Raw genomic sequence first — 11,027 nt, forward strand, 5'->3', positions numbered from 1 at the left:
CAAATAGCCATTCTCAGAGATGCTATTTAGAGATTGACCAGTACTTATTTTATCATGAAATTTTAAACTAAAATTTTTAACTTTAGGACAATTCAGGATATTTTTGTCCTAAAAAATTAAACTGAAAAACTGAAGTTCAGGATACCCTGGCTAATTCCTAAATAACAGCCTTCTAAAGTGGCTACCTTGTGTCATTTCTACAAACTATGCAACAAGGAAACATTTTTCTTAGCCCAATAGTAAAACGGGATCTTTACACAAATAGTCGCCTTTATTGTTTACTTTTGTATTCGGTATATATAGATTATAAATAAAAATATAATATATTATATATTAATTACACATCTATTACTATTTTTAGTTTAAGTGGTGAAATGTGCGGCTATTTGGGTTAATTGTAACAATCCCTTCTTTGTTGGATCAAACTTAAGCCCATAACATAAGGCCCAGCCTGTGAAAAGGTACATCTGGATTCTGGAATGATCAGAGCGAAAGTGAGGGAGGCAAAACAATGGCGGCGCGGCAAAAGTGACCGCGTGAAGTGTAAAATTTTCGCTTGAAAACGTTTTCAGCACACAACATATAAAGTGCACTGCACCACTCGCACCCTGATTTGAAGGACCAAACTGCACCCTACTCACCCCTACCGACGACATCCATATGTTATCGGCTTAGAGAGAAAACCTCGGGAACGTCAATTTCTACAGCCATTCTTCCTACTTTTCATACTCTCCTCCACTTACTCACTCACTCACTTTTCCCAAAAGAAAATTACACCCTCAGTTTGAAGCCCTAGTTCCTACACTCGAGATTCAAAGTCTTTCTTCGTCTCTCTCTCTCGATTGAAAAAAAAAAAAACTGAGGTAATCTTTAATTCCTCTAACCCTTGTAAATTTTGTTGGTCCACACTCTTGCAAACATCGTCTGGGTAAATGTGGGTAGAAACAAGAAAAATGGAAATTTGGGAGATTTTCCACATTACACTAAATTTATGGATTTTGCACTAGATTATTTATTCTACTGTTGGTTAGTGTTTTCTTTTTTCCTTTTCCCGTACCTTTAGTTTCGCTTTTCGTATTCTTTAGCTTATTACTAGAGCTAAAATTATGCAGATGAGCTTAAATTGTTCCGGTTACTTGAATTGGCTGCTGGATATCTTCTTCTGTCTGTCTCGTTGTTATAAATTACTAGTTTCTAAAGACAAGCTTTGGACTGATAGGCAAGAAAATTTATTTTTTAATTTAAAATGGAAGATTGTTTTTGTGAAGGTGGTGCTTGTGACAGCTTCTGTTCACGTAAACTATTCTACCTTGGTAGAGGAGATGAGTGAATAAGGTACTTATGTAACACTCAAATCTAGAGGTCAAGTATGATGTGAATTACAAACCAAATATTGCTACCAAATAGATACATATGTCTTTCTCAGAATTTATGTTATTCTCAAACTAAATACCAGAAAAGAGAAAGAACCAAGATTTAGCTTCCTTTTCCATTCAACTCTAGTAAATGCAATTTAGTTAGAGATGCATACATTTATTAAGTAGAAATCACGATCCTTTTTTCACTGTATGAACGTGTAATTGATGTTGAATTTTATTCTTATTCTGTCCTTGATTTCCTATTTTGACTTTACATGATGATTAACATGAATGCTAGCAAGTGTATATATTACATAATCCAAAGGAGGAAGATTTATGTGTAGTAATTTCTATGAATAAAGAAACAAAGTTTATTGTAAAGAGTATACTGCCACCTTTCTATGAATAAAGAAATAAAGTTCATTATAAAGACTATACTGCTACCTTTCTAGCATTTGGCTTAAAGTTATATTGAGTTTTAGTTTTACTTAGGAAAGTGGTCATTATTTTGGATAAACTGATGAGGAAAGTATGCTTTTGTAGTGAACTAAGATCAAGCTATTCAGTTGCTTGAGCTGTTGATGTTGGAATAGCCTTCTATCCTCTAAGGCTATCTCAAAGGTCATGAAGAAGTCCTTTCTCACAGCATCACGTTGTGATGTGCAGTATCAATCTGAAAAGCTTCTATATATCAATGTTTCCTAATCATTGTCTTTATATTTCTTCCAGAGACTAATAGTTTTGTAGGCCAGCGTACTCATCCGGTCCTCCCAAAACAAAGTTGAAATCTAGTGCTGTCATTGTGCTCAATCTGGGTAATTAACATTTGAAAAAAACTTTCTCATAATGTGGTTAACGTCACAAATTGTCAAATTCTAGTTAACCTAGGTTCGCTAGCTTCTTTTCCGGTCTTGTGTCAGAAGTAGCTAACTTAAGCCACTCCACTAAATGCTCTTTATTGATTGTGCTTTCTAGAAAATATTATTATCTTCTTTCCTCGGTATTTAATGCTGCAGCCCCATGCCATCAAGAAGAATGAACACCACTCACTGAGTTTTTTTGTGTTCATGGATGAATGGTTAAAGCGCCCAACCTAGTAAATGGGCAAATTGGTATGTCCGATTCTTGCTGGACAGGCCGAGAAGAGGTGCCTGTTCTCTTGCACTTGGGGGAATTGGATGGCTGTTTCGCTCTTTGGGACTTTCTTTATTCTTTTTTGGTTAAAACAAAGGGGCCCTTCCTTGAGAGGACTCAAAACTACAATTTATCTAACTCACCATAACCTCCCTCCTCAACTATTGTTAACGTAGTATGTTCGGCTTGCAAAAAAAAATCACTATATACAGTATATTCATAATTGAGTTTGTTACTATTTGATGCTACTTTCTCTTTTATTTTTTGTTGTTGTTGTTGTTGTTGTCTTTTTCCCCTTTTCCTTATCGTCCTTTGTCTCTCTATTCTTTCTTTCTTCTTTCTCTTCTTCTTCGTCTTCTTCCCTTCTCTCTCTATTCACCTTTTCTTGAGCTGAGGGTCTATCGGAAACAACCTCTCTACCTCCGACAGGTAGGGGTAAGTTCTGCGTACACACTACCCTTCCCAGACCCCACTTGTGGGATTATACTGGGTGTGTTGTTACAATATATTCATAATTGAGATTCTGGATTCTTTCAGAAGGCAGAAACAAATAGGCTAAGGGCTGTACCTTAATGATCCCTAACCATATTGATGTTCCTGAGTTCTAGTCTTTAGGTAGGTAAATTATAAGTTACACATTTACCAATTCTAGGGACTTTAGGTAGAAAGCAATGGAGGCTCCGAGAGCTGGTGCTATCTATTTCTGCTTCATATCCTTATTACTCGAGGGAGATCAATTAGCCTCCCTTGCCTCTTTGGTTCAGTTGCATTGATGAAGTCCAGCAAGCCAAAAGTAGATTAGTAATTAATAGTGCTTCTGTATAATGTGCACGGTGATGAACACATTAGAGAAACTGCCAGCAACCAAATGTCTCATCTTTTAACTGATTTCATATCAAGCATTAAACCTCATTATTTTAAGTGCACAATTGGATGAGCTTTTTTATTCTTTATCTCTCATGTTTTACACATTTGAATGCAATTAGTATAAGTTTTTTTTAAAGATCAACTTTGATTTGATATTTATGCTCATGCCCTTTTTTTTTTTGGGATCAGAGAAGCAATATTGTGTTTTTCAATTTGGAGTGTAAGAAATTCAGTGCCATGGCATTGTCTTTCTGAGAATTGGGGGAACAGACTGCTCGTGATCTTGCATTGAATATATTCATCTCTGCAGTAACTTAGAACTTGAGCACAGGGGTCATTCAGACTAAAATGAAGAGCATAAACTAGTGGAAGCAGGGATTGTAGGATATAAATGTAGGATAACTGTCTTCTGAAGACATTTTTAGTAACGCCAATCAGAAAGAGGTGAGACCACAGCTAGAAGATCAAACTGAGATGTCAACTATTGGAAACACAGCAGTGTCACCTGAAAAGGTGGCAAGAACAACTGTTTTGGGCCATAATAACACAGCTTCAGCAGGTAATATGTCTGAAAATCGTGGTGTTGAACAATCGGGAGATGCATGTGAAAATGCAGTTCAAAATCTTAACCTATCCCAATGTCAAGAGAAAACACCTGGTCGGCCTAGAAAAAGAAAATCTACTTCTGGAACCCCTATCAACAGTACTAGACTTCTGCGCTCAAAGTCAAAGGAGAAATCTGTAGCTTCTGAGGCAAATAATACTGTAGCAACTCATGAAGCTAATGAGGAAAAGAAAAGAAAAAGGAGAAAGAAAAAACAAAGCAAGCATATAGCTGTGAATGAATTCACAAGAATAAGGGGCCATCTGAGGTACTTATTACAAAGAATAAAATATGAGCAGACCTTGATTGAAGCTTACTCTGGTGAAGGCTGGAAAGGACAGAGGTTTGTTAAATTGTATCATAATTGTTGTGTAGTAAATGTGTGATGCCTTGTTGTATTTTTGTTGTACACAGTTTGTCCCATTTTTCAGTACTTGACCCGCTCATAGCTGCTTGTTACTCTACAGCAATATTTTCATATTTGTGAAGTTTGAATAGTATGCAAGATCGATATTGATGAAAGAAAGACATAATAATACTATAGTTCTTTGAAACAAGAGATGTTACTCTAAAAAATTCTAGTTTAATGCTTGTATATAGGGCTTCCCCACTATCAATAAAATTATATACCTTACCAGGAAAGGAAAAGAATTCTAGATTAGTTTTGTTTAAGTGATGATGGCTCGAGCTTGCAGGTGCACACCACTAACATTATGTTGTGAAGTAGCATCGTGAACCTTGTACAATCTCAATGCTTGTTGCAGGATATCAGTTCTTTTTCTTTGTTGGCAATATTGCATAATCATTCTGTTGATGTATGTTTTTGAAGTATTCCCGACTTATCAAAAAAATAAAGAATTAGTCGCCCGGGGGAGGTACTTTCGAGCTGCTGATGTGTTGCATTATTTGTGTTGCTTTGATATGATGGTCAAATTACTTGCTCTTTACTAGGAGAAAGCAGGTGTAAGCATATTAACTTTGTAGACTTATTGGTATTGTGCTTTGCTGACATTTGCCATTGACAAAGGGCAATGTGTTTAGCAACAGCCAGTTGCTATTGCCCCTATTAGCTGATTCTAGCTTATCGTGTCATGTCACATTTCTAAGGCAGGGAGAATGTATGTTATATGCTTAGTGCATTGTTATTTTTGTAATTATCTGCTGTTTCATACGGTGCTGCACCCTTTACTGCAGCTACCAGCTTAGCCTAGCTAAAATTATCTGGCCTGTTGAAAAGATAATATAGTAGAAGTTATGTTCATCTCTAGTATTTGTTTTTCCTTGCTTAGCTCACTTTTGCTGTATTTTCCTGTTTATTTAAAATTTTGAGGATATACTTTTCAGAGTCATTATTGGGTTTTGCAATGTTGATAATCTTGCAGCTTAGAAAAGATAAAGCTGGAGAAGGAGCTACAACGAGCCAAGGCTCATATTTTCCGTTACAAATTGAAAATTAGAGATTTGTTCCAACGTCTTGATACTTTACTTGCTCAAGGGAGACTTCCAGCATCTTTATTTGACAATGAAGGGGAGATTGACAGTGAAGATGTAGGATATACTTGTTGGCTGCTACTTTTTTACACGTCTTCACAGTGCTATGATGGGTTAACTGGATCTTTATTCTTCTGCAGATATTCTGTGCAAAGTGTAGCGCTAAGGATCTGCCAGCTGATAATGATATTATCCTCTGTGATGGCGCCTGTGAACGTGGATTTCACCAGTTGTGCTTGGAACCACCTCTGTTAAAAGAAGACAGTAATGTTCAATTATCCTGTTGATAGTTGTTCTGATAGCTTTTGTTTTCTCAAGTCTCGAATAACTTCACTACACTCATGGTTCTGTTGCTTCTCACTATGCTTGCAGTTCCACCTGATGATGAAGGCTGGCTTTGCCCTGGCTGTGATTGCAAAGTTGACTGCATTGACTTGCTTAATGATCTTCAAGGAACAAATCTTTCTGTTACTGACAGCTGGGAGGTTATGTCTTGATCATTGTTATTGGAAAATCAGCAGTTATTTTTTTTTTTTTTGATCGTTATGATCTTAAACATTGTTTCTAAGTGTCTTCTTCTAACATGTGTAGAAAGTATATCCTAAGGAAGCTGCTGCTGCTGAATCGGGGGAAAAGCTGGATGATATTTCTGGACTTCCATCAGATGACTCGGAAGATGATGATTACAACCCTGAAAATCCAGATGTAGAGAAGAATGATTCCGGAGATGAATCCAGTTCTGATGAATCTGATTTTTTCTCTGCATCTGAAGATTTGGAAGAAGTCCCTCCTAAAGATGATGAGATCTTGGGGCTTCCTTCTGAAGACTCCGAAGATGATGACTATAGTCCTGATGATCCAGATAAGAATGAGCCAGTTAAAGCAGAAAGTTCAAGTTCTGACTTTACTTCTGACTCTGAGGATTTGGGTTTGATAGTTGATGCTAATAGGCTGCCAGGTGATGAGCAAGGGGTTTCCAGTTCAGTAGATAACAGTAGGCCTAGCTCGGCTTCCCAAGAGGATAAACCCAAAGCTGGCCGAGCTAAAAGAAATTCGTTGAAGGTTGAGTTGTCCGATCTTATGCTGTCTCATAGCCCTGTTGTCTCTGGCAAAAGGCACATAGAGAGGTTGGACTACAAAAAGCTGCATGATGTAAGCCTTTCTATTATATTATTATTACTATTTTTTTTATTGTATGTGTCACTATTTTCGTATAATTATCCCATGTATGCTGCTTAGTTGTCTACTCTTTGTGTATATAACTAAAGCAGTACCTTTCAACTTTCTTGACATGGTCTTGCCTTGGTCAGTCTTCCGTTTTGGATTAGGAGCATGAATTTACTGACGTACTCCATGTAGAATTTCCGTAAGAAAACATGGAAAGTTTAGTAGCAATAATAATACCATTTTCCTTGAGCAGTTTATGCTGCCATTATTTATGAGATTAGCGTACTCAAAATGATGCTCCTGATCTTTTTAGCACAAAGATTCAATTACTGTTTGGGTTATTTTCTTGACTTTAGCGTAGATGCAACTTATCTATCCTCGAGCTGTCATTCACATTAACATAATTTTCTAGTTCTATCATCAGTAAAACTGGTCGTGAGAGCTTATTCTCTCTAGGACAAGGATAGAAGAAAAAATGGGAACACAAACACAATACCCTTGTGAGTTGGGACAAACATTTAATCTATTTGTGATTGGGTATTATTGATCAGTTTCCACCTGAAATATGTTATGGTTAAAATTTTAAAATATCAGATTGTGTGTGGCATATATACAAGAACTGGATCACTGAGTTTTACTAAAAAAAAGTTTCAGGGCAAAAACATGCGGAGTGCATGCCCGTTTTGGCTGACTTATAAGCTCTTACATAAAAAAATGCAAATGGAGTTCTAACATCTGAGTTGGCCCAAGTCCTTATAATAGGTGCTTAAGTTGTAAAAGCAGTCAAGCACTTGTCATTATAGTGAACTGTTGTTACTCTTTCAACTTTCAAAGAGGTGCATGACTAATGTTTAGGTTGCTGAGGTATCGATTTCACTGAATCCAGTAGCCGACCTTCTTTGCTGTTTTCCCTTGTTGGTTACTTGATATAAAGGTCATCCCTTGGAAAGAAAGAGAATGACATTTTTCTTCCAAAACACGGCTTGTAACTTTCATATGATGTGGTTCAGCTGGTAGAGCTGATGGACAATTACTCTGATACAACCAAGTTGAAATGTCGAGCTTGCAAATTATCTTGGAGTTTAAAATGTGAAGTCTTAACTGCTATTTTTAGGGGAAGATTGAGAAAATCGCTTATCTGCGATGGGACATATTATTTTTCTTTATTGTATAACATAAACTAAGTTCTATTATACGGGAAAAACAGTGATTTATTTCATTGAAATGGTACGTCTCTGCATGTCATATTTCATCGATCATATATGTGCTTGTGTTCTTCAATGTGGCTCCTTATCTTTTTATATTCCACCTGCTTGGGTTGATTGCTCAGATCACTTTTGTATGAAGGAAACATATGGAAATGAATCTTCTGATTCTAGTGATGAAGATTTTGAGGGTGGTCCTTCACCCAAGGTGAGAGAGATCAGAAGTGCCAAAGCTGCTATGACTTCTCCTAGTTCGACTCCAGCAGATACCAAGTACCAAAATGGGAAGCAGAAAGGGAGTAGACATACTTCTGATAGGGGTCTCTGTGAGAAACTCAAAATTGGAGGCATGGACACCTCTGAACCTCGTTCAAGTGGTAAAAAGAAAACATATGGGGAAGGTGCCATCAAGGTATTGAGGGCTTTACTCTGGTTCCAACTTTTTACGTATCTGATCAGTGTTTATAGGTTCAGCAACATCTTACTTTCCATGAAATTAAAAACAATTTTATTGAATGTAGGAGGTCATTGTTATGTCATCCTTGAACAAGTTGTATACAATGGATATCATAAACTAACTTTATTAGCTATTAAGCAGAACTTGTTTACTCTTTTATTGCCTCCGAAAAAGAAAGTAGTAATACTTATTTGTAGTTGTGCTTGCCTAATATGGTAATGTCCTCTGAAAGAGAGTATTTTTAAAAAGTTGTATGGATGTATGATTTTTTTTTTGTTTTTGTTTTTGTTTTGAATATCGTGGTTTTTTTGAATTTGCTTGAAGAGACAGCTTGATTAGTTTTAGAATGAATTGTGACTGAAGGCTTCATATGGCAGACCCACCTAGTTTGTGATTTAGAGCAATTGATGACTTATTTCTTTACTTTACTAAAAGAATATTCTCTGTTAGTTTTCATGCATTTCCCTTCAGCTCAATTTTTTTGGGGTTGCAGAGGCTCTACGAATCCTTCAAGGAAAATCAGTATCCTGACCGTGATGCAAAGGAGAAGTTGGGTAAAGAATTAGGCCTAACAGCTCACCAGGTTTTATGAGTTCTCCCTGGCATATGTTAATTTCAGCTTCGTCGGCTTTTTCGCCACTTGTGTCTTCGATTTTGCTTTGCTGCTGCCCTCTTTTTCCTTAGTTTCTTTTTGTCAAATATACAGGTCAGTAAATGGTTTGAAAATGCTCGTCATTGCCATCGTCATTCTTCTCGCTGGAACTCAATTATGAGTCAAAAAGTGTCGAAAGAATCTCCTTCCTCACCAGATATAATGGGAGAACCACTTGGAACTGAATCTAAAAGCACCACAAACAATGTTTTGTGCAATGGGGTTGAAAAAATGGAACCACCAAAGCAATGTCTTAATGGAGAAAAATGTCATGCAATAGATAATAAGAGCGAGGGAGAGTTGCTGATACAGGAGGCCAGTGGGAAAAAATCTAGAAAACCAAAAGCAAAAAATGATAGCACAGATCGAGGATTGGATGACACTCCCAGCAATAAGACTTATAAGAAGCAGAACGCACAGGTTGATACCCCGAATTCTCAGAATGTCCGTAGAAGTAGCAGGTTGCAAAAACAAGGCTGAGTCATGGAAGTGCTGAATTCTGGAACAAACAAATACTTTGAGTGGGATATAAATCTACCTGGAAAGCTTTTTGATCTATGTGAATGGTTAAGATTGAAATATTAGCCAGACGAGGGGTCCGACACTTATATACACAGCGGGGTTTTGGGGGACACAGATATGTGGAGCCCTCACGTCTATCCAACAGCATTCTCTAGGTGAGTAGCAGAATTTGTTCTTAGCAGTGAGGAAAGCTGGAAGTAGCATTCGCATTTCACCATCCGTATTGGATGTAGCAGGACTTCTGGAGCTGTTCTATTTAAATTTTGATAAAAGTTTACATTTTTGTCTAAATTTTACGGTAGACATTGTCTGATGTTACTGTGTTGTACGTATTGCATATTAAACTATTTCTTCCTTTTTATTTATTTGGCTTTCGTCGTCCTTCTGTTGTAACTGCTACAGTAAAGATGAGCCTATTTCAGTTGGATTGCCGCTCAGCCTGTCTGTCATTCTGGAGAAGCATTTAATGTGACAGTATCATTTGTTAAGAGCCGAAATTCACCTAGCGTAGAGTATATGACATAGTGTTGAACTTTCTACCTCTTATTTTCGACACAAGATGTAGTTGTGACAGAATATCCCTTTGAGGGTGAGGAGTAATTTGGCTTGGTTTCTGAAATCCAAAAGTGCTTATTTTTATTAAAAGAAAGCAATTATTTGGGAGAGGAAAGGTTTTGAGGGGGGAAAAAGTGACTTTCCAAGATAAAAATATTTTACCCGGAGTTTATATTTTCCATACCATTTCTTCTTAAGTCTATTCGTTTATTTGTCATTTCTCAGCTATAAATACAACCTTCTTCACCTCTAACTATATTTAATTTCTTTTTCAATATTGTTATATGTTGATTTCTAAAGGACAAAAAGAATACTCCCAAGGAGATTGGAGAATCGTGGCTTAAACTGTAATTTACATGAATAAATTATTTTCCTAGCAAGGAAGTCACGCTTAGAAAGATAATCATGTTGATTCCAATTTTGTCATGCTATTTGAAATCATTTCTAAAAATGCTTGTATTGTTGCCTGTTGAATTACTAATTAAATGTTCTTTTATCAGATAACTTACCTGGCTAAATGTCCTACTTCTTACTTCTCACACATTCATGTGATCTGCCGTAAGATGGTGTTTGAATTGACTTTTAAAAAGTACTTCCTCTGGTCCATAATAAGTGACCTTTTGGCCTTTTATTTTAGTCCAAAATAAGTGTCATCAAGAAGGATTCCCCCCCCAAATTTACCCTCATTTGCATATCCAATGTGTCAAAATAACAATATGCAAATTTTAATTAAGGGTAATTTAGTCAATATACCTTTTTTTCTCTAGGAGTTAGTATTTTCTTTAGGGGTGTGACAAATGTTAAAAAGTTACTTATTATGGACCGAATGGACTAGCTTATAAGCTAAAAATCAAAAGTCATAAGTTGGTAATATCTTTTGGCTTTTGACTTATTTTTATACTTTTTATGCCTAAAAGTAAGTGTTTTTGAGCACTCTTTATCATTGTCAAACACCGCAAAAACTAAAAAAATACTTGAAAGTCAATAAACACTTAAAATAAGTCGATCAATAACA

The 11,027-nt window shown here is 36.4% G+C and overlaps 1 protein-coding gene across 3 annotated transcripts; it reads left to right on the plus strand.

Moving 5' to 3' along the window:
* The first annotated feature begins 490 nt into the window (after positions 1–490).
* Positions 491–9,894, plus strand: LOC104089317 (pathogenesis-related homeodomain protein). Of its 3 annotated transcripts, none has more exons than XM_009594172.3 (9): positions 491–863; positions 3,549–4,306; positions 5,346–5,511; positions 5,595–5,718; positions 5,827–5,939; positions 6,046–6,606; positions 7,969–8,238; positions 8,777–8,866; positions 8,990–9,894. In XM_009594172.3, the coding sequence occupies exons 2-9, from the start codon at positions 3,834–3,836 to the stop codon at positions 9,413–9,415; spliced, it is 2,223 nt and encodes a 740-aa protein (XP_009592467.1). In that variant the 5' UTR covers positions 491–863; positions 3,549–3,833; the 3' UTR covers positions 9,416–9,894. The 3 variants fall into 3 exon arrangements, with proteins under 3 accessions (XP_009592467.1, XP_070040467.1, XP_070040465.1); XM_070184366.1 differs by having other exon boundaries at positions 497–863; positions 3,554–4,306; XM_070184364.1 differs by lacking the exon at positions 491–863 and adding an exon at positions 891–1,026 and having other exon boundaries at positions 3,551–4,306.
* The last annotated feature ends 1,133 nt before the right edge of the window (positions 9,895–11,027 follow it).

The sequence above is a fragment of the Nicotiana tomentosiformis genome, chromosome 1, assembly GCF_000390325.3.
Source record: "Nicotiana tomentosiformis chromosome 1, ASM39032v3, whole genome shotgun sequence".
NCBI lineage: Eukaryota > Viridiplantae > Streptophyta > Magnoliopsida > Solanales > Solanaceae > Nicotiana > Nicotiana tomentosiformis.